At 37.9% G+C, this 22,799-nt stretch overlaps 3 protein-coding genes, 1 long non-coding RNA gene and 1 other non-coding gene across 5 annotated transcripts; 1 reads left to right on the top strand and 4 right to left on the bottom strand.

Annotated features, from left to right (window-relative positions):
- Nucleotides 1–70: 70 nt before the first annotated feature.
- On the bottom strand, nucleotides 71–969 carry LOC149000372 (uncharacterized). Its single transcript, XR_016170847.1, has 3 exons — nucleotides 800–969; nucleotides 646–724; nucleotides 71–546 (listed from the first exon to the last, which is right to left on the bottom strand). It is a non-coding gene; the product is annotated as an uncharacterized LOC149000372 (long non-coding RNA).
- Nucleotides 970–1,537: 568 nt separating this feature from the next.
- LOC149000371 (AT-rich interactive domain protein) lies at nucleotides 1,538–4,941 on the bottom strand. The gene is made up of 2 exons (XM_089140929.1): nucleotides 4,489–4,941; nucleotides 1,538–1,947 (listed from the first exon to the last, which is right to left on the bottom strand). The coding sequence occupies exons 1-2, from the start codon at nucleotides 4,891–4,893 to the stop codon at nucleotides 1,774–1,776; spliced, it is 579 nt and encodes a 192-aa protein (XP_088997055.1). The 5' UTR covers nucleotides 4,894–4,941; the 3' UTR covers nucleotides 1,538–1,773.
- A 3,462-nt stretch (nucleotides 4,942–8,403) lies between these two features.
- On the top strand, nucleotides 8,404–15,427 carry LOC149000370 (dihydrolipoyllysine-residue succinyltransferase component of 2-oxoglutarate dehydrogenase complex 1, mitochondrial-like). Its single transcript, XM_089139858.1, has 15 exons — nucleotides 8,404–8,539; nucleotides 8,818–8,901; nucleotides 9,042–9,116; nucleotides 9,917–9,977; nucleotides 10,091–10,118; nucleotides 10,359–10,429; nucleotides 10,528–10,602; nucleotides 10,713–10,768; nucleotides 10,865–10,909; nucleotides 11,028–11,306; nucleotides 11,437–11,531; nucleotides 11,790–11,880; nucleotides 11,978–12,088; nucleotides 14,575–14,769; nucleotides 14,961–15,427. Exons 2-15 carry the CDS (start codon nucleotides 8,851–8,853, stop codon nucleotides 15,150–15,152), a joined length of 1,425 nt encoding a protein of 474 aa, XP_088995984.1. The 5' UTR covers nucleotides 8,404–8,539; nucleotides 8,818–8,850; the 3' UTR covers nucleotides 15,153–15,427.
- A 1,399-nt stretch (nucleotides 15,428–16,826) lies between these two features.
- Nucleotides 16,827–18,539, bottom strand: LOC149000369 (pentatricopeptide repeat-containing protein At1g11630, mitochondrial-like). The gene has a single exon (XM_089140233.1). It carries the CDS (start codon nucleotides 18,488–18,490, stop codon nucleotides 17,303–17,305), a length of 1,188 nt encoding a protein of 395 aa, XP_088996359.1. The 5' UTR covers nucleotides 18,491–18,539; the 3' UTR covers nucleotides 16,827–17,302.
- Nucleotides 18,540–18,729: 190 nt separating this feature from the next.
- Nucleotides 18,730–18,801, bottom strand: TRNAW-CCA (transfer RNA tryptophan (anticodon CCA)). Its single transcript has one exon. It is a non-coding gene; the product is annotated as a tRNA-Trp (tRNA).
- Nucleotides 18,802–22,799: the final 3,998 nt, after the last annotated feature.

Genomic DNA, 22,799 nt, shown 5'->3' with positions numbered 1-22,799 from the left:
GCTATAAGGTCAACATGGTAAGCATGGCTGTTGTGCCAAGATATTTTTGCCCTGACCCTGTAAGTACCACCCTGCACCAATGGAAAGGTGAAAATTACACGCTGGTTGATTCTTTTGCTTACATTTTAAGCGGTGAGCATGCATGTGCAAGCTCTGAGGCCAAGGATATTTGCATCCTATTAACAGAAAAAGGAAAAGGAACCCCTAAAAAAGGGGAAAAAGAGAGGTGGTATCTGTAGTTATCTGGGCTGATTTTACACAGGGACATTACTTGGTTCATCTGAAAGCAATGTCAAGATTGATGTTGGTTTTCTTATATGAGGAAGATGAAGAGAAGTTCTACAACACTATTTTCTTTTTATGTACAATCCATACAACAATGGTAGGCATGGTCATGTTAATTGCTGCCACCAAGGACTTCTATATCCATGATCTCCACTCTTCGATTCATCTTCTTCCTGATCGTTATTGCTACATCTCGTGGAATGAATTTGCCACATATGCTTACCCTGCACATCTTCTTCTCAATCAAATGGTTCTCCAATTCTTCAGATAAAATGTTGAAACATTAGAATATGAATACAGATAAAATTTCTTAAAAACTTGGAACTTCGTTGAGAACCCAATTCATCCAGGTGGTCTCACCTTGCATGTTGAGAAGAATTCTCCTTAGTTTTCTGTAACAACCGTTGCAGTCTATGTTGATCCTCATAATCATGCAGATCTGAAAGAAATCAGCAATGAAAATTAAACATCAAGTGATAAGAATGACAAATTTCAAGAGGGTAATGGAGCTTGCCTTTCCTGACATGGTGGGTTTCTGGGTTTAATGATTTGAAAGGTTTGAGAAAGAGAAGTTAAGGTATTGCGAATAAAATGGTTGGTTACGTTGTAGTTAGTGCCTATCTGGGTTTTCTCCACTACTTAATGAGAATTTGTCTATTTAAACATAGGACTATGGAATCTGATTCCGACAAGAAAGAGTGGTTTTTTTTTGCTCTCTCTGTTGTGCTCATTTTGGGGTAAGCTTCTTGGCCATGTGGACATTGACAAGGAAAGAGAAAGCATCTCTTTCTCGTTTCAACATGGAATCTTGCAAAACTTCAAAAACGCAAGGCATTGCTTCCATGGTTTCTTCTCAAAGGGGGCAATGAAAAAGGGTGAAAGGAATCTCTATTAAAGAAGGTGAGGCACATTTGAAGGACCTGAATTTTCCTGATCAGCTATCCATTTGCTAAGCAGAGCTATATCTTTGTTTGCAAAGAAGAGATTGAATCATGTTTAGAGAGGGTCATTGATTGAGTAGCATTTAGAGACCAAAAGGGTGAGCAGTGCTAACGTCTTTCACGTATGTATAGTCTAAAGAGGATAATTTTCCTATGCAGCCTTAACCCAGCAATTTTTGTTGAGAGACCGTCTCCGATCATACACCCAAATGATACTTGCAGCGATTCTGGTTCTAAATTGTCATCCAGAAATAGAGTACTTAGTTTTGGAGCGTTCTCTTGTAAATCGCGGGGAAAAGCAAAATATACAAAACAAGCAAGTCAAGATTGAAACATATGTTAACTTCATTGATCTGCTTGCAAAATGTATACTGATTCAGAATAAACTGATACAATAAATGCATAGTATGAGGCATAAGTGAAAAGAAGTGTATACACAAAGTTACATTTCTTTAATTTGAGAATATTGTGCTGCACAGAAATATTTCCCCTTCAAACATATGATGATCTGAGGTAAATGCCTAAACCAGAACCAGAACTTGATGTGCTATTCCAAACTTGGTGCCTCCTCAGTTGGATTGCCCTCGAAAACATCTGAGTTGGATGCGTCAGGTTCTTCCAGCAGTTCTCGGGATTGGATTGACTCCTTGTACACAGGAGTCTTCTTGAAATCCATTGCCCCTTCATTGTAAGTGGCCACAGCAATACCACATGCAATTAACTGTAGATTGAAGAGTGAAGAAATCATAAACCCATAAACCATAGCATGAGATTTTCATTTGCCAATGAAATTACAAGCTAGTGATCAGGATGAAAACTTATATCCAAACAATGAATAGAATTCAACTACACATTTAGCAATCAAATTTGGATCTATGAATACCAAAGATGAGACTTCAGAAAAAGGAAGTTTATCCAGAACCAACCAGCTTAAAGACAAAACTCCCTTGGAACCCCACCACGGGAGAGCTCATCATCCAAGGTATTGATAGGTCCTCTGCCTTATAATCTAGATGGGAATTCGATATTTCCTACCCCCCCCCCCCCCAAAAAAAAAATAAATAAGTCGATACTCCTGGAACTCCTATGGGCCCAAGGTTCTAGCATGAATAAGACAGATACATCTACATGAACTCCTCCTGAAGGTGTGGCCAAGTAAATAACTGTATGGATCTTGTCCCAATATCATATGGAAAAATTATAATGTCGTTGTCAACCATGAATGACCTTTGACCAAGCTACATATGAATCTGCTTCACTTCCATCGAACCAAGAATGCCATGAAAATATTCTAGTATCTCTAAGTACATCAAAATGCCCACCTGAGCCAGTTCCCTCTGGTGCTCCCATCGACATTAAGGATTGGAAGCCCAAGAAAAAGTGGGCAATCAAGGAGTGGATCACATTAGGGTGAAAGAAAGGAACTTTTACAACTTCCTCCAGTCCCATAATGATGTGAAGGAGGTACATGAGTGAATCACCATCAGAAGGCCACGTCAAACAGATTCCGAGCCCAGCAATTCATTTTGAAGCAAATGTCTTTGAGATCTTCTACAGCATGCACATTTTTAAGGACTGAGAATCATAGGCAATACAGAACGCACAATTAAATAAGCATGGAACCTAATCAGGTCGAGGAAAAGGTTCTGGCTTTGGAACATAGTTTTAAAAGGAGTGTGATGTTTTATATCTTTATGACCACCTAGAGGGAAGCATTAAGGTTTCACTCCTCAGATTGTGAGGCACATGAGCCCAAGAATTGTCCATGAAATGTGCAGGACAAACCAAACTATATATATTGGCTTTTCCTAGTTACATGCATGTCATGCTCATGAGGCTCAACTCCATAGTGAAGGCATATTTCTTGCCCTGTAAGCAAATGAAAAAACTCATACCAAGCCATAGTATTCTGAAGTGAATTATGACCAACAGGTACTTGTTTAAGTTTATTACGAAGACTGTTTCAGGTCATCTCCAGTGTAACTCCCATCTATTTCTTTACAATGAACTGATTGAGGTTGCCTAGTCTCAGTTATGGGCTTGAGATCACCCTTACAGTCTTTCCAGATGATTTTTTTCCCCTTCCTCTCCAGTCAAGCACTAAACCAACATCTATCAACAAGAAATTATTTTCTTCTCCAGATCTCAACACTAAAAATTTTCCAAAGTGTGGGTTAGGTTTGTCTATGAACCTTCATAACAGAGGAAAGCATGGTAGACAAACTACTACAAACCAAAGACAACATAGACCAAAGTTCCATGCATCCAATGTGTCTAAACTTAGCAAGCCAATTCTCAATTAGCCCGCGTCCACTCTTTACCGAAACATTTTCTATACTAATGTGGTTTTCAAAACCCTCGGGTGTGTGTGAACCTAAGCCGTCAAGTGAGAGAAGATCAGAGCTAGTAAATTAATCAATTATTAGTGATCATAATTGTGTAAGACACCCACATTTTCATAACTCATACTCACTCCAGTGCAGCAAGAACTGGATGGCGACCCAAACAAACAAGAATCTTACATAGAGAGTACAATTTATATTACTAAATAACATATTATTACTTTCTGCAAGAAATAACATAGTTAATAAATGACTTGGAGAAGAAGAGAATCATCATCAGAACAAATTACAGAAACAAGTCTACCACCACCCTGTATCAAGCCCCCATCCCAAAAAAATGGCCCAAAGAGATGAAAGCTCATATAACTTTGAAATTGCAGCAGCAATTAATTTATATTTGTAAATAAACAATCTATCAATCCATAAGCCTTACGGTTCTATTGACAGGAGTATAGAGGGAACCCCAGAGCACAATTGATTGAAAGCATTGTCTGCATGAGTTGGGACATGACAAAAGCTAGCCTCCAGATCAAATTTGGAAACGATGAAGATTCCCAGCGTTGGGTTTATTATAAATTGTATATTAGCGAATGAATATTTGTCCCATTTCAGGACATCATCATTCACTGGTTAATCACTTTTAACAGGTTTTAGGTTGAAGGGTCTAAATTTTCCTTACACAATTATGTCTAACACAAAGACTAACTTTGATAGGGCAAGCTTTTACTAGAATCCTTCTTCATTAGAACCCAACCTAGATTTGTAACAGCACCAGATGCTTTCCTTCTACAAAATATCACTGAAAGTTCAAAAACTTATAGCTACAAATTGTTTATAAATTGCAGAAATATTTAGGTGGGGTTCTCTTATAGCCATAAACCAGCTTCATAATGTAAGAATAGAGAGGGGAAGAGAAGTACCGCAAAACCGATGCCGAAAGCCCACATATACTGAACAAAAAACCCAAGAGCATCCCACTTAGGTCCCTCCCAGAAATCTGTCTTATCACCTGGAAGCTCTGGCAAGAAATACCCATCATCGACTTCCACTGGGCTACCATCTTCAGGACCTCTTTCGATCACTTCACCTTCTTGTTCTGCTTCTTCCTCCTTGGTGGTAGTTGTGGCTGCTCCACTGCTCTTCCTGTTCTTGCTATCGAAACGTCCAGTCCGTGAGGAGATTTTTCTGGCACCAGTGATGTGAGAAATCCTTCTAATTGAAAAAGAAGTAGCAGAGGAAGAAGGTTTTGAGAAAAGAAGGATTTTTCTAGACAAGTTGCTGCTGCATACACCAGCTGCAGCACCACTGCCTATTGAGAAAGCCATGAAGGATAAGAAATGTTGATCGACCTCAGGCAACTGCAGAATCAGATTTCCTTATTTATATGGATAAGCAATAAAAATCTGTGTTCATAGCCCAGTTCGTGTGGATCACCTCCTCGGGAGACCAATATGCCCACCTCACGGTTTTGAACCACAGGGCTCACCTATTCATAAAGGCTGCGTTTGTTTGCAAAGGTGGGGGTGGGAAAAAATGAGTGGAAAAAAAAAACATGGGTCCCATGTATAATGGGATGAGGGAGAGGAAAGGAAAAGAAAGGATTTTGTAGAAAAGTGATAGGGGTGGATCTCACTTTTTACTTTTCCTAACTTTCCCACAAAGTGCCACCAAATATGTGGGGTTTTAAAATAACATGGGGTGGGAAAGTTGGGCCGCCACGTCAGCAGACAAGTTTCCTTGTTCAAGGAAATTTGTCTCCCACTTTCCCACCCCAAGCAACCAAACAATATACCATTTTGGGATTTAAAGGAAAAGTAAGAAATCTACACGTTTTTCAATAATTTTCCCACCCCATCTTTATTCCAGCAAACAAACGCAAAGGAAAATAGAGTTAAAAATATTTGGGGTATTGTGTGAGCCACTCTCCTAATGCGTGGTTCAAAAGCGTAAAGAGAACACATTATTCTCTCTTAATATTTTGTGCATCTAGTCCAGCATGTTGAGTCATGGAGTCTTTGTATTCACATTGAGGAAGGTGACTTTGTATTTTCGAGATTCAATGACTATAATTGCTCAAATCAATTCTTTATCAAGTATTCGAATCTCTTTAGGGTCAGAAGTCTTCGCCGTAATTTGAATAATTATAACCTTTCCTTAATAATTCATCAAATTTGATGCTTTTCGATCCCTAGTTGCTATGGGGAACAAAGGATGAAATACAATCGAATCCTCCATTTAAGTGGGGGGTCGCCCTAAACGAGGTTGGCCGGATTTCATCTCCTGCGCGCTAGTTTTTAACCAAGCCTAAAGCACCACTTATTAATCAATCTCTGGTTAACCGTGATAAAATATAGTCGAAATATGCGTAAATTAGCCCGACAAACCTTAGTTAACCTTTAATAGACCCTAACTCTAATCAGGGCCATCTTGGTCCAACTATTACTCACCCTTAACTCCTTAAGGGCCAAAATTTTAAGCTCAAACCTTGTTTAGATTTTTTTTTTCTTTTTTTTGCCCAATAAAACTCTCATGCTTTAAAGAAATTAGGGACGAGTATATTATATCTGTCAACAAGGTTGCTTGTTTAGATTTAATGCAAGTTGAGACTATCAAAGGCTAGTTCGTGTTCCTAGTTATTCTCATATTAATATGTGTTGAAGAGTACTACTCTTTTCAACATTAAGGATCCGTTGATAATCCATTGAAAACCAAATTATTATTATTTTTTGTTTGCTTTAAAAGTAGAAAAATGGGCTAAAAATCATTTGATAAAATCCTTTTGTTTAGCATGATTTTTGCAATATAAATTGAAATTTATGAAAATTTGGCTTCGAGAAACACTTTGGACACAAGAAGTTGTATGCGTTGGTTTCTCAAAGCAAAATTTGGATGCAGGTTGGGTATAAGCAAGGTATAAGCAAAACAGTTTTGAAAGGAGTATTTATGAAATTTGACATTCTGAACATAATAATGGCAAATTTCGTCAATTTTATTACAATTTTTAAATTTGTTTCAATAAACATATTCTATCTAACAACTACATTTTTTTTTTTTCCTTTACTTTCAAAAGCAACTTTTGTCAAATGCCTAAAAAGTGCTTCTATTTCTAGAAACTTTCAAAACTATTTATGATGTTTTTCATAGCAAAAACATCATAAACAAATTTTCAAATACACTTTTATAGGCATCTAACAAAACTTATTTTTGGAAGTAGAAATAGTATCAATAGTTGTTTGATCAAAATAACTAAATATAAAAGAAAATGAAGAATAAAGACCTCTTTTGCAAAGACAGGAGGGCTAAGGTTTCACAAGAGATAGAGAATATGAAGAATCTAAGGATCCTAATCATTTAGGCTTAAGGATCCTAATCATTTAGGTTGAGAATAAATCCCTGATGAAGTAGCATGTTCGTATTGCCTCACCGAGTCTATTGCGAGATAGTAGGCTTATCACGTTTAGGGTTCCAAATTTCATGAATATCCATCTCTAAAACTATTTTACTTAAACCTAACATGTCAAACTTTTTTTTTTAGAACCGAAGGCATCAAAAGTGTTTCTCAAAGCATAACATTTCAAAAAATTTAATTTATCTTGCAAAACTCACCATTAAAAACACAATTTTATCAAAAAGTTTCAAACAAATTTTTTATTTCTTAAAGCAAGAAACACGATAAACTGTTTTTGGGTGAGTTATCAAATGGGTTCTAAGACTTCATATCAGTTTTACCTCACAAATATTATATCAAGAAAATATTTTTAACATAATTTTCTATTATATTAAATAAAATAACAAGTATTCATAATAATCTTAAATTTTACTATTATTATATTATTATTGTTATTGTTATTTAAATCTCATAAGACTTCGAGAATTTTCTTATTTTTGTTAATAACAATAGTAACAATAGAGTTTGTTACACTTTAATTATTTGATTATTGGGAGTCAACTGTTTTTTGTCAAAGGAGGTGTCTAAAAAGTTGAGGTTCATAACAATCACATGGGCAGAGTCTAAACCATGCAAGTGGAATCCATTTGGTACACAAAGAATTATTCTTAGCCGTGAAAGACTGAACTTTGAATTCTCTCTCCACAAAGGTAGAAGACCATGTTCTCCTCACACATTTGCAAACAAATCATTTTATTCAAAGACCAAAGCCAAGAATACGAAAACATAAAGCTCCTGTAACCAAGGAGACAAAAGATGCCATTCAACTCGGCCATCAACTAAATTAGCTTTTCTGGACTAGGAGGTCTTGCAATAATATTAGGTCTGCAATTATATTAGCTCTCTTAGGAATATACTTAAAACTGCATGATACAAAAAATATGGTATCAAAGGAGATTTTTTTTTGGGTAGAGGTACAAAGGTGTGAGGAGAGCATTTATTTTGCAGTCTTGAATTCAGATCACCTCCCTGTTGAGGTACCAATATGTCTTATCCTGATGTTTCTTTAAGCACAAAATTGGGTGGGGGCTTACATTTGTACATTTGAAGTATTGAACCCGTCTGATTTTATGGTGAAGAAACGTCAGAGGAGCAGATATGACTTCCACAAGGAGGAGGAGATTTGAAAATTTATGAAGTCCATTTATTTGTAGATGTATGACATGTGTCCCCACATCACATCAAATGGTTGAAATTTATTTACAAGTATGCGGAAAAACATGTCACACATTTACAAGAAAATGAATGCCAGAAAAGATCCACACTTTACAAGTCCCGACACAAGCTTCATATTTGGCCCGATATTAATCCGGCTCACCGTTCAAATCCGATCCGAATTCGATGTGATAAAACATTAGGGCCTGCAAAGACAATAAAACAGACCGAACCGTACAAAGTCAGACACGCTTGTTTTTGGTCGATCACATTTACATTTACATTTTCCTTTCCTCTCCTTTTCTTTCTTCCGCAGGCATTGAAAACCTTTCGGAAGAAGAAGCTGTTCTCGTTCGTCTTCTTACCAGGTAGGGAAAGCTCAACACAGATCTGTTAGGTTTCAATTTCAATTATTGTTATCATCTTTCATTTTCTTTTAGTTTTTCTCCTAAATTTGCTTTTTCTCCCCGAGTATCCTTTAGTCTTCTTCCATCATCTAGTGTTCGAACTAATTGCAGAATCGAAATCTTCGAAAATTAGAACGATAAAAATTAACTCTTTTTTTTTTAATCAAAACTTTAAACTTTTCTGTCGGCGATAACGATGTAATTGGTGTTGAATTCGGAATATTTGTACGTGTTTCTAGTGAATAGGTCAGTCTTCAAGGATTAGGTTAGCGATGTGGGGGATTATAAGGCGGAGAGTTACTTCCGGTGGATCATCTGCTTCGGTAATGTCTCAACCTTTTTTCTGCTATTTATTGTTTGCTTGTGTTTATTTGTTCTGTACTTCATTTGGTTGAATTTTAATTAAATTATGAATACATTTGGTATTTCTTTTTTCTGGAGCTTATGTTCTGCTCTTTCTCAGATTCTTGGGCAATCATTCGAGAGGATTCGACCTGCAGTATCTACACAGAGAAGTTATTCGACGGCAGGAAAAGAGGTATTTTATTTACTCTCTCTCTTGGTTGTGTATATGGTGTGGATTCGTTGACTCATATTCTCTCCCACTGGAATGCATCAATAGCTGACTTGGCTAAAGGTTGCAATTCAATCCCTATTCTTGTTTGAAAATTCTGAGTTTTAGATTGTTCGAAATTGAAAGTGTTGAAAGGAAGGGCATGACATACTGAAATTTTGGGCAAAAATAAATGAAAAACCTTTTGAGTCAAGGTTCTCAGCTTCCTTTGCATGCTAGTGCAACTTTACTTCACGCATTGATATCATTTTGGTGCTTCGATATTTCAAAGATATTTATATATTACTGGATTCCGAGTTTCTTTGGGGGTTGGTGGGTGGGATTGAAGAAAACATGACTTTTATGCTACAGAGGCACATGCAAGCTCTAGTATATATGAAAAGAATGGGATCACCTTGTTATGTTTTGCAGCATTGGAATCTGGTATGGATCCCATCTATTGTTCTTGATGAACCCCAAAAAATATAGACTTTGGGAACTGTGCTGTATACGAAAATTTTCCTTGTTCTGGTGATTATGTGTTCTTTTAGAAAACATTTGGTCTTTCCAATCGATTCCCTCAATTAGGAATGCACTATAAACAGTTTCCTTTCTCTTCCTTTCATGGATTGATCCAACTGATTATTAACTTTGTGATGGTTTTCTATATTTGACATCCACCCCCCATTATTTATAAAAAATTATCTTTTTAATAAATTCAAATTGATTTTCTACCTTTATTTATAGAAGCTTCTTACTCCTTTTGTTTTACAACATGTGTGCAGGCCTTTCTTATTGGCACAGGATCTAAGCATGTGACGAGATTTAGTAATCGTATTTTGCTAGGTAACTTATGAGCTGGTTATAGGCCTTCTTGCTCATTAGGAAGAACAGATATGGTGCATTTCTTTGGGTTTGTATTCTTTGCAACTAATTCATATAATTTTATCTCATTGCAGGTGGTAATGTTAGTTCAAAGAATCTAAGGTTAGCCTATAATTTGTTTATTTTGGATATCAAGAACTTTATGTTGCTGATTTCAACACATAATTTGTTAAAGGAATTCAAAGTTTCCTGAATGCATCCAATAAAAGGAAATAGAAGAATCTGAAGGGAAAAATTGAAAAAGCAAAGAGAGAAAGAAAAACTTAGTTTATATAATTGTTATCCTTGTTGTGTTTCCTTCCTTGGACTTTAGGGTTAAATTTTTTGCTTGAAAATATGCAGGGGAACTTTCGCATTCGTTCAGTCTGATTCTCCTTTACGACTTTGGAGCAGGTCTTTCTCTTCCGACAGCGGTAGTGTTTCATCTGTACCCGCCTTTTAGAAGATTTTAGTGGTAATATTCCTTTTTTCAATGCAGCTTAACTGTAAATGCTCCTTTGGCTTACTTTAGGTGACTTGCTTGATGCTGTTGTCCCTTACATGGGTGAATCCATTACTGATGGCACACTTGCAAAATTCTTGAAGAGTATGTTGTACTATTATGGCTTTCTTTTTATACATGCAGTTTCCTTAACTGTTTTGAAACTTATCTTTTATTCTTTCCTTTTTCCTTTCGGAAACCTATGGTGGATGCAGACCCTGGTGATTCTGTTCAAGCTGATGAGGCAATTGCTCAAGTAGAAACTGATAAGGTACTTGATGTAAATCTTCATACACATACAAGTATGTATGTTGAAATATTGATCATGGATGTTGCTGGGACTGAATGCTTTTGTATTCAAAATTAGGTGACAATTGATGTTTCCAGTCCTGAAGCGGGAGTTATTCAGAAGGTATGATATCATGAACTTAATGTGTTCTCTTGGCTAATAATATTTCGCTGCTTTGTTTTGAAGCACAAGTATGATTCTGAAAGTATTGGTGTTGGTTTTGGTATTGAATTGTTGGCAGTTTATTGCGAAAGAAGGAGATACTGTGGAACCAGGAACCAAGATTGCAGTCATTTCAAAGTCTGGTGAAGGTGTTGAAAAGGCTGCTCCGTCTGAGAAGGGGAAACCAGAAAAAGAGGCTCCTCAGCCACCTCCCCCTGCAGAGAAGGACAGTGTGGATAGTCAGAAGCCTAAAGTAGTAACTGCTCCTGTGCAGGAGAAACCGAAAGCACCTTCCCCACCACCCTCCAGAGCCTCAGCTTCAGAACCCCAGCTTCCTCCCAAGGATAGGGAAAGACGAGTAAGTCTCATGTCTTTCTTATATTCCAAAATGGTTTCTTTGTAAAGTTTCATATTGATTTCTATGCATTCCAAGGGAAATCCTGTTTGTGCTGCCTCCATAATAGTTTTGCAACTCACTATGATAATAGGTTCCTATGACAAGGCTCAGAAAACGTGTTGCAACTCGTCTGAAAGACTCTCAGAACACGTTCGCAATGTTGTCCACATTTAATGAAGTTGATATGTAAGTTTGAGTTGAATTTCTTTTTATAAACCTACAATGTGGACCAATTATGTGTCCTTTCTTTTAGATCAATAGACTTTAAAGCGCTTACTTTGGCTACTTAAATTGTAGTCAAATGCATTTTTTTGACATTAATCATGATGGTTTTGGTTAATGTTGTGTATCACATTCAGTCTTTCAATATTGTTACCTTGTTAGTAAGGTAAGGTTTCACTGACCTGTCTCTTCTGTCCCTTCCTTGTTGGTTGGCTGATGCAGGACCAACTTGATGAAGCTGCGGTCTGATTATAAAGATGCCTTCTTGGAAAAGCATGGAGTGAAGTTGGGATTTATGTCAGGATTTGTGAAAGTATGTAATATATCAAACTTGATGTACTTTGCATACCACAGCAGAATGCAGATGCACACACGTGTTTGATTCTGACATTATTCTCATTTTCTTCCAGGCTGCTATTAGTGGGCTTCAGAATCAGCCAATAGTTAATGCAGTTATCGATGGTGATGATATCATATACAGGGATTATGTTGATATCAGTATTGCTGTTGGTACTCCTAAGGTTTGTCAGTGCCACCTCAAGTAAAAATAGCAGAGAAACCATTTGATAAATTAAGTATTTAGTTTCATACTCCATATATAATTTTGTCCTTTATACTCCCACTCCCCTTCTCCACCACCCACCCCCACCCCCACAAAAAAATAATAATAATAATAATAAAGAAAGGTGGATGGGGATGAGAAATATGACATTGTCTCCTTATTTTGGTCTAGTCTTTGTGGATACATGCCACTAATCATAGTTTTCGGTCATCTTCTTGTGTAATTACAAGATTGCTGTTGATCTTTAGGAATTGAATTATTTATTCTTTGGTGGTCCAATAGATGTTCAGGCTTAGGTTATTGAACCTTGGATCTGCACAAAAAAATCTGTGGGTTTTGAAATTGTGAAATTCGTAATTGGTAATTTCGGTGCTGATCTTTGAAAGGTGCATGATTTTGGATTTTTCAGATGTTTTCTATTATTTCTCTTTGGACTTTAATTTAAATGTAAACGGCATGCCTTTTTGGATAAATGGCTTGCTTTTTCTAAACGGCTTGCGTTTGTTGATAAACGGCTTGCGTTTTGTTGATAAACGGCATGCTTTTTAGTTCAACAACTTGCAGTTAGTTTTTTTTTTCTAGGGATTTTTGTCCTCCTAACAACCCTAAGTCTAGATTGACCATACCTAACGTGTCCTAGGACTATCTAGTGGTCTGATGAACATGATGCATGAGTGTGTGTGCAATTTTACATGTGTACATAGTGTTCTAAGTGCACTTGGTCCACTTGAGCTTTGGTCGATCCTTCTTTTTGGTTCTTCAAGTCGTTCAATGGTCTTCAAGCTTCAAGTCCGCACCCTCTAATTCATTGTTGAGTCTTGGGTTTGGCCTTCATGTATGTCTTGATTCACTCATTTGTGTCTTGACATCCTTGCCTTGGTTCCATTATCTTGACTTAGTTCATTAGGCTTGATCTAATTGGTCGCATCTTAAACAAGGCATTAGAGCCTTGTGTTTGCTATCATCAAAATTAATTAGGGGCTGATGTGGCAATCCCCAATATTTAATATGGTCAATCAAGAACCACCTCATACTTTCTTGTGAGACTTATGTTCCTTTCCCTCCTTTTTCTTTGGGGATCTCTCTTTTGTAAAATCCTGTCATTTTTTCTGAAGAAGTATGGGAAAAAACTTATAATTATCCTTTGTGTGTTCTAAATATTATTTTTTGGGATAAATGTTCTTAATATGTTGTGTAATGAACAATTTGTTTATTTGTCCTTATGTCAGTTACGTGATTTTCTGTCCAAAACAGCTTATTTTTACAAAAGTTACATGTTTAAAGCTTAGGAGAATTGGATCTGACAAATCCTTGCCTGGTGGCACCCTTATGCCCTCTCACAAAGGGCTGTGAGAGTACTTGATTACCAGTTGATGCCCTGCATGCTGTCCCATTGGGTGGGGCACTGGTGCAGGCTGCATGCAGCTTTGCAGGAATCTTTAGCCCAAAGAGTAATCAGAAGATGCTAAATGGTCCATTATTCAAGGATCCCAAAATCTCCTCCAATATGCCAAACTTCCTGGCATCTTTTTCACCTGTGCAAATGTGATATGCCTCATGGCTAAAGTGTTCGTTGCCCTTGCCCAAATGAAAAGGCAATTTCTGTTTTAAAAACTTTAATGTTTTCATATTGTGTTTAGAAAACGGAAAACCAACAATAAGTGAAAATATCCAAGCAATTGTTTCAAGGACTATTATATAGAAGGTGGTATAGTCCACCTAGTAAGTGGCCCCAGCTTTCCACTTTAATCTGGTTACCAAGAGACTAGGCCAAATACTTTGTGTTGTAGCAAGCCAATGTTTCAAGGACAATTAATTTATAGAAGGTGATATAGTCCGCCGTGGCTAGCTCCCCACTTCAATTTGGTTACTCAGAAACTAGGTCATGTACTTGATATCAAGGGTTTGTGCCTGTTAGATTTTATATGAATGTATTGTTACAGGGTTTCAGATATAGTTACCGTAGACCAGAGTGGACACCACCAATCCTAAGTCAGGTTGGTGGATCCTAACTCGTTCCTGGCTATATTACAGGGGGTTAGTGGTGTCGACATCAAGCTCAGGTGAATTGGCATTGTCATTTGATCTTATAGTTTTAAAAACTTGCTTTCTAATTAACCAAGGACATTGAAGCTTATCCATCTCTTTTGATTGCTCCTTCCTATCCAATGGAATAAAGGTTTTAATGGGGAGGAGCCCCTTTTTTGGCTAGGCTTATGTTAATATTTTGCAACCATGATATAACTGTTATATGTTCATTTTGATAATTGTTGTTTTTTTGGTTGGGGGATTAATTGCCTTATCCATGGTTTTTGTGGGTTCTATCCTTCATGATTTACCTTATCCAGGTAGTTTTGCTTATTTTACCATGATGTTATGTAGATCTAGGGGAACTTAGCCTAACATCAGGTAAACTTATCCCAGTCTGCACATGTTTTTATCTAGGGCCTTGTTGTTCCAGTTCTCCGCAATGCAGAAAAAATGAACTTTGCTGAGGTTGAGAAAGAAATTAACAATCTTGCAAAGAAGGCTACTTCCGGCACCATATCTATTGACGAGATGGCTGGGGGCACATTTACAATATCGAATGGTGGTGTCTATGGTAGTTTGTTAAGTACTCCCATCATCAACCCTCCACAGGTAAAGAAAGACCCCCATCCCAACTTTCACTTTAAGTACAGCATATGGATTCCTTTTCATTCCTATTTTGATCCCCTTGCATTATTTACTGATTACCTGATTACAATTGGCTTTATGCTTACAACTTTCCCACTTGCTTCATGTAATTTTGAGCTGAATGGAAATCTCACGAATTGAATTATTTTTGGCAGTCGGCTATTCTGGGAATGCATTCAATAGTGAACCGCCCCATGGTTGTGGGTGGAAACGTTGTTCCACGGCCGATGATGTACATTGCATTGACATATGATCATAGGCTGATTGATGGAAGGGAGGCAGTTTACTTCCTACGCCGTATCAAGGATGTCGTCGAAGATCCACGTAGGCTACTGCTCGACGTATGAAAACATATCCCAATTGAAAAGTTCTGGACAAAGTGATTCAGAGTAATCAGGTTTTGATATATGTTGATTGTGTTGAATGGAATAAATCCATTTGAGGAGCTTAAAATTTTCTATTCACTCCTCAAGCAAGTAATCTGATAGCTTGCATTTTTGGGTGAATACAAGGAGTGTAACTTGTTACACAGTACATGTTTTTTTTATTTCTTTTTTTCTTTTCCCCTCTCCTGTTTGATGGTTTTTCAATTCCCATTTTACAAGGAATCGTTGATCTTTCACGTTTTATGACTAGTGATGCCCCCAAGTGTGCTTGTCAGCTGCCAAAATTCCTGAACCGTTTGACATCGATGTTGGGCACTGATTGAACCTCACTTTCTTCTGTTGGGAATTGCTTTCTTCAGAAAGGTGGAGGAACAGGTCTCGATTTTAAATCTAGAGCCATATTTTGACTCAAAATCATGAAAATCTTGTTCTCTTCCTTCCCCGCCTATGAGCCTAGAATAAGGCATCCATTCGCCTCTCCATCTCTCTTGCATCTGCACCGCAGTGAATTCATCAATTGCTTAACAAGTACGGGTATACTTCTATCTATTCTGTTTTCTCTGTTATTTCTTGTCTTTCTGTTTTACTGGTTCCGGTGGTGGTGGTTGCTGTTGCTTAACAAGTACGGGTATACTCGGATCGTGTGGATCGCCGGAATACTTCGTATCAACAGATACTCGGTATATCAATATCGATTCGATCCGAGATCTCTTATTGAAATGCTCAGTCAATGAGCATTTTCAATATTATGCCTTGAAGAGGACTCGAACCTTCACGCTCTTTAACATGAGATTTTGAGTCTTGTGTGTCTACCATTTCACCACCAAGTAACATTTCAATTATTCCAAGTATCCTAAGTGGAAACAAATCTTGGGCAGTCATGGGGAGAATATGGGTTCTGAATGTACAATCAAAACTCTACAACTTGTTAGTACTTTAACTATAACTCAAACTTTTTTGATCAAATGGAGATAAAGATCAGCAGAGGATAGAGTTGGTTACTGTAGATTTAAATTTGAATTTGAATTCAAAGATTTATCCTTCACATACAAAATCAAAGGATCTTTCTATTTACTTATGCAGAACTCAAAAGCCAACTTATCAGTTGAGAGAAAACAAAACAATGTAATACCGGTTTGTTTATCAAAACTTTAACCCTCATGGCCTCATGACACTTTCCAAATACCTAGAAATCCAATGGAAAAGATCAATTTTCAAAATTGACTCTAGAGACACCGTAACCAACTGGTAGAAATCTACCCACTGGTGGCTAATGTACTCCCTTGATACTAAGAGTCTAAGATCCACCCACAAATGGTTATGTTTTGCTAAGCGAATGGGAAAAAGCACAGACCACTGTGCTATCAAACCTGTGTACATTGAGGAAGACTAACAAAATTTCAAATTTACCTTAAAAATAATAAGGTCCAGCACCTTATCAAACATGTATGGGATACTAGTAGACTATCACAACCCAAAACCCTTCCCTGGTCATTAAGTGGAGTTGGAATCATGCAAACAACTAGAGTGAAGAAAACCTGTATGGGACTAAAGCAATTGCGTGAAAACACATAATGGAATATTGGGGGGGGGGGGGGGGGGGTAAGTAACAACAGAGGGGGCTTGGAATATAACAGAATATTGGTATAAGGAATCAGAGTAGACCAACAATTCACAGAAGTCAATATTAAAACATACACGCATAATGTTTGGGATTGGTTGACACAACATATGATGGTCTGTTAGCATTAGTAGATAGAACAGACATACAATTCACAAACTTGAGCAATTCCAAAGGATGGACTGTGAGAACAGTGCGGTAGAAGGTATTCTATGAAAAAGAAATTGCTAATCTGCTCACCAGTCTTGAGGAAATTATCAAGAAGGTATAAATGGAATTTGCTATTAAGCTCAGCTGCCTTTAAGGATAAAGAAAGTGTTTAGTAGAAAATATAACATATCTCATTGCTATTGACACCATATAGCTTAGATTCTCCTGTTTCTATGTGCTACCTGTTTCCCAGTGTAAATACAGTAAGTTGTTTTATCTGAGACCTGCCATTTTTACAAAATCATGGCCCGGATTTTACACTCTTACAACATTAACTTCCCTATGAAGGCAAAGCTTCTTCAATTTCCCTCCACAAGTCAGCAGCCTTGGCGAATCTCTCCTTCATTTGGCCAACAAGTTCCCGTGCCTCATCAACCTTTGAAATGCTCGCAAGCCCATTCACAAGGGTCTTCATGGTAGAAAAGTTTGGAACCCAATCTTTCTCCATGCTCTCCTTACAAACCTTTAATGCAGCATCAAAGTCCTTGCCTTGGCAAAGGTAGTGAATCAAACTATAATAGCAATCACTATCTGGAGTGCACCCCTTCCTCGGCATTTCTTCGAATAGTCTCTTTGCTTCCTCTAAATCCCCCTCTCTACAGAACCCATGAATAAGATGACAATAAGTAACAGAATTAGGCTCCATTCTCCTCGATAACATACCTTCCAACAACGCCTTGCCCTCAGCAGATCTTTTCAATTTGCAGAGACTTTGAATCCTAACATTATAAATACTAACACCCGGACGAACACCATGTTTCTTCATCAATTCCAAAACTTTCCCTACATCTTCAAACTTCTCCTCTTTATAAAACCCCGCAAGCAAAAGCCCAAAGGTAGTAGTATTTGGGTAACAACGTTTGCGATCCATCTCAGCTATAATCGAATAAGCCGAATTAGATGAACCCGATTCACATAAAGCTTTAATGACGGTATTATAAGTATATAAATTCGGCTTAATTCCATAAATTCTGGGAAATTCCATGAAAATTCGATTTACCTCCTCGTAATCCTTTGCTAGAATGCAAGCAAACAAAAGGGCATTGAGGGTTTTAGCTGAACGAGAGATACCCAGTTCATCCATTTGCTTGAAGCTTCGAATAGCGTGATCGAGCATCCCAGCTTGGCCGTAGAGAACAATGGATTGATCCATAAAACGCTCGTTTTGGAGGTCAGGACGGGATTTGAGTTCATCAAGATAAGAACGGATGGATTCAAAGGATTTAGCTTCACAGAGTTTGGAGATTGCAAGGGAGAAAGCAACACGATCCAGGTGGATTTCAGGGTTGAGAGAAGCAGCACGGCATATGTCGATGATACGTTTTGGGTTTTTCTCTGATTTCAGAAGACTTAGAGCTTCTCGAGTTTTTTGTTTGCTGGCGAGAAGAGTAGATTCTGGGTTAAGAATGGATGAGTAAAAACGACGGTCAAGGAAGAAATTGAGACGCAAACGAAATGTTGAAGCCATGGATTTGAGATTCTCAGTGGTTGCAGATGTCGAACAGTGTTAACAGGGGGAACTGAACTGGGGAAGTGAAAGGGGGGGTTTAATCTTACCATTTTAGCCCTAGCTTCTTCAAAACCGCTGAGTCGGTCCCATTCGAGGACCGGTTGCTCATGTGCCGGTTAGGCTTGGTTCAAAGTTAAACCGTTAGATCATAACCGTTGCCCAAACCAAAAAAATGGTGGATCTTAAATCATGGGATTTGAACCCGACGTGAATCGAACACGCAACCTTCTGATCTGGAGTCAGACGCGCTACCATTGCGCCACGGATCCGCTGGTGTTAGAATGTGAATATTACTATTATATGTATAAAGAAAAATGACTACTGTTTTTACAGTAAAGATAAAATTAGTTTCAAACTTTCAACTACAAGTACAATCACACTTACAAGTTACAAGTAAGGGTATAAATGGATAGCCAAAATCCGCTTTCAAATTCGCATCCGCATCTGTTTAGAGGTATCCGAATCCGTCCGATTATTAATAGGATGCGGATATGGTATAGCCATTTTTTACCGATTATTATCCGTCCGATAAAATTATCCGATTAAGTTACTTATTTAAATTTATTATTCTTATTTTTATAAATTTTACTTAACTATTTTTCTATTAAATAGCTATCAAAGTTGTTAAATTCTTAAATTTCAAACCTAGCCCTCACAAATAAAAAGGTAATGATGTAATTAGGTAGTCGAAAACTTGTATTCAATCAATATTCGTGCCCATTTAGAATTATTTACTTAAGAAAATAATTATCCAATTATCATCCAAATCCGGCAGAATCCCTCCCAGAACCGATAGGATATTATCCGAATCCGATCCGTTTACACCCAAACTCTAATAATATGAATTCACATAAATGTATGAGACACTTATCTCCAAAAGTACCTTCGAGCTTATTATAATATTCTTAAAAGTGGTATTGAAAGCATTGGTTTAAGATTCTACAATACCCTTGCTACAATTATGAAGCTTTGGTAACAAAAGAAACTAAAAGCTTTTACCCACATCAACTAGATTAGGTGACCAAAAAAAAAAACACTAAATCACGAGTTTTTTGTGTTTATTTTGTTGGGTAAACAATCACGAGTTTCATGTGTCACCCTTATGTTACATCTGATTGCTTATGTGGCCGTAATTTATTATTATTATTTTATTTGAAAGTAGTGGTTATATGAAGGGAACGAATGTTCGCTGGGTTCGCTACCCAGCGAACTGGGCGATATGGCGAAATCTCGCCGATATTTCGGCGAGATTTCGCTACCTCTAAATGCAATTTCGTTCAATAAAAAATAATAAAAATATATGAAAAGACCTTTACAGCAGTTCCACTTCCCTAATAAAAGTATTTAAAAAGCAAATATGTCAAACATCGAGTACGAGTCCCTATGCACCATAAATGTGAAGGTTCAAAAACTAATAAAAAAATATTAAATATCCTTGCAAAAGTTGCAATACATCAATCAGTCATTTGAAAATAATAATAAATTGATATTCAAAGTTTAAAGTGCAAACAAAATACTCTCTCTCTCCCACTCTTCGTCCCAAACAAGTTCTCCTGCAACTATTTTCTTTTCTCTCTGCAACTATCTTTGCAACTATTTTTTCCTCTTTCTGCAACTATTTCTTCTCAAGAACAAGAGCAAATCTCAACACCAAGCTTTCTTTCTTTCATTTTCTCTTTCTCTCTCTAGGAACACTCAAAAATTGCTTACACCAACTCTGCAAGCATGGGACACACGCCGGAGACCGCCACCGGCTTCATCAGCAACGAAATATCGCCGATTTTTCGGCGATATCCTGCAAATCTCGTTTTCGCCGGAGCTATCGTTTCAGCTATTCACCGAAACTGCCGAAATTCGGCGAAATTGCGTTCCATGGTTATATGTATAATTGAGTTAGGGCCTGTTTGGTTACATGAGTCTGGAGAGTCAAATATCTAGAGATTTCAAATCTATGGAGTTATAATTTATAAAATTAGATGTTTGGTTGTGGAATGAAATCAGTGGATTCATCCTAAAAAACTATTTGATCGACGTGATTTTTGTAAATGTGCAAATGTATAGCTTTTTTGAAATCTCTGGATTTCATCCCTTACCCATAAATCTACAGATTCACGTTTTTAGTGTAAAAAGGTGAATCTCTAGACTTCATGAATCTAGAGATTTTTACAACCAAACGGGTATAATTCTTAGATTCATGAATTCAGGGATTTGAAATCTCTGGATTCATTTAACCAAACAGGTCCTTAAGGAATTAATACATATATCATCAAGGAGAATCGAATTTTAGACTTCTTCACTAAAAAATATTGATCATTGCTGATTGAATAATATTTTGATAGTTATAATGATGTAATTTAATCTTTCAAACCTAAATTCCTATGGACCAATCAAGTATACTTTTTATGCACCCTTGTATATGAAGGGTTAGCTATCATCCTAAGGTCATTATACTTTTCTCTATTGAACAAATGAGACAAAACCCGTAGGTCGTTGGGGGATGTTATAATTCATAAGATAAAGCCAAGTTTTAATTGAAATCATTCATTGCCATATATAGGTTAGAGAGTGCGTAGCAAGATGTCTAAGTTATCCTATTGTTCGGGTTTTTATTGAGTGAGAAATCTTGGTGAGACGGACCGCCCCTCTTTCGGTTCCTCTCCTAGACCAACATCATGCAATTTACTAAAGGTTTTGAGCGATCGAGCCAATTCTAATACATGGAGAGATCTCCACATTATTTTCACGGCAGAGGTGCTTCGAAGATCCTCTCCCCTTCCGGGGTGATGCGTGGGGGCTTCCTGGCTTTTCTCCGTTGTGCTTCTTTCTCGCATCGCGTGATTCGATGGCTGGCTCCCTCCTCCTCTCGGCGCCTGGGGGTGCACGGGAGCATGGTTGTCGTTCTCAATGCCTTCCAATCGATCCTTTGTATGGAGGGTTTGAATCGGGCTTTGCTCGGGGGACTTTCTCGGCTTTGTCGATCCAATATGCAGATGTGGAGGTCATCTTGTCCCTTTGTTCGGTGTGATCATTCTAGGGCCATATGGTTTGGTGTGGGACTTATCGAGCACCTCCCAAACTCTCCGATCGCTGATATTGGATAACATCTATTTCCCGGGAGAGTCAACTGAGTGTTGAGTCTCGTTTCTTCACTTGTGGGTTTATGGTCGTCGGTGCCTCGCTTCACAATTTTGGAATCCGTCGGTGTGTCGGCGGAGCATTCCGTTTTGGAATGGATCGTCGGAGCTCCCCTTCCTCTTCTGGGTTTGGGGCCTCCGGCGGGTGGGATGAATTTCCGATTTCTCTTGTTCTCCGGCCGATACGGGCGGGTTTGGCTTTCTTCTGATTCGTGGGATTTGTAGTAGGCTTTCTCGATTCCGGAGTTGTTGCGGCCCCTCGCGGCGGCCTGGCTCTCGGGGCGCCGTGTGGGCTCGGGGGGCTGGATGTTATCTTCGGTGTGACTCGTGCTGGTTCATCTTGTGGAGTCCCTTTCTCCCATGTGTTTGGTGCTCTCGTGTGGTGTGTGTCCGCGCCACTCATGTCCGCCGTCGTGGTCGGTTCGTTTTTCTCTAGATGGGCTACTGTGGCCGATTGTCTAGCGGAGGCCCTATCCTTGCGTGGTGGTTTGGTCTATTCCCTCCTTGGCTTCTTGGCTTGTCTCGGTGTCTTGGGCTCTTGTCCCCCTCTTAATTAAATCTCCTTTTACCAAATCTTGGTGTGGTTTGTGAATCAATTGAAGTGAAGTGACTTCTAAGATTTGTAGTCTTGTAGATGACATGTCCCCACCAGAATTTTTTTTTGGTTGAAAAGTTATATAGATATCTGGTTCTTCTATGTTGTGAGAATATATAATTGTATTTTTTATTTTTTTTAATATATATTGAAAAAGAGGTTCATCTATTGTTTACTTTGTGGGTGGGTCTTATTCTTACATGTGTTATAGAGGGTGTAAAGGGAGCACAATCAAATCTGATTTCTAAGGTGTGGGACCCATGCTTTAAAATGTGGGACCCATTACAACATCTTCTTTGTATAAAAAAATTTCTTATGGATATCCTAGTGGAGTTGGGGTTCTCCATCTAAAATGATAGAAGGATTGTGCTCTCTTCCCACACCTCAACCACAAATTTGGAAGAGAAGTCCACCTCATCTATCTTTCAACCAATAATTTGGAAGAGATGCTTTTGTCTTTTTATGGATTAAAGAACAATGAAGAAAGCTGAGTAGGAGAAGCATCCCGATCAAGGTTCCATTGGGGGAACATTATGTA

The sequence above is a fragment of the Hakea prostrata genome, chromosome 11, assembly GCF_041222555.1.
Source record: "Hakea prostrata isolate BN-2017 chromosome 11, UWA_Hpros_2, whole genome shotgun sequence".
Taxonomy (NCBI): Eukaryota; Viridiplantae; Streptophyta; class Magnoliopsida; order Proteales; family Proteaceae; genus Hakea; species Hakea prostrata.
The sequence above is the reverse complement of the archived record's forward strand: the minus strand, read 5'-3'. Positions and strand labels throughout refer to the sequence as shown.

Coding starts and splice junctions, on each gene's coding strand:
- LOC149000371 (XM_089140929.1), bottom strand. CDS start 4,893: ATGGCTTTCTCAATAGGCAGTGGTGCTGCAGCTGGTGTATGCAGCAGC. Junction 1,948..4,488: donor CTTTCGGCATCGGTTTTGCG/GTACTTCTCTTC, acceptor TTCAATCTACAG/TTAATTGCATGTGGTATTGC.
- LOC149000370 (XM_089139858.1), top strand. CDS start 8,851: ATGTGGGGGATTATAAGGCGGAGAGTTACTTCCGGTGGATCATCTGCT. Junction 10,430..10,527: donor GTCTTTCTCTTCCGACAGCG/GTAGTGTTTCAT, acceptor GGCTTACTTTAG/GTGACTTGCTTGATGCTGTT. Junction 11,307..11,436: donor CCAAGGATAGGGAAAGACGA/GTAAGTCTCATG, acceptor CTATGATAATAG/GTTCCTATGACAAGGCTCAG.
- LOC149000369 (XM_089140233.1), bottom strand. CDS start 18,490: ATGGCTTCAACATTTCGTTTGCGTCTCAATTTCTTCCTTGACCGTCGT.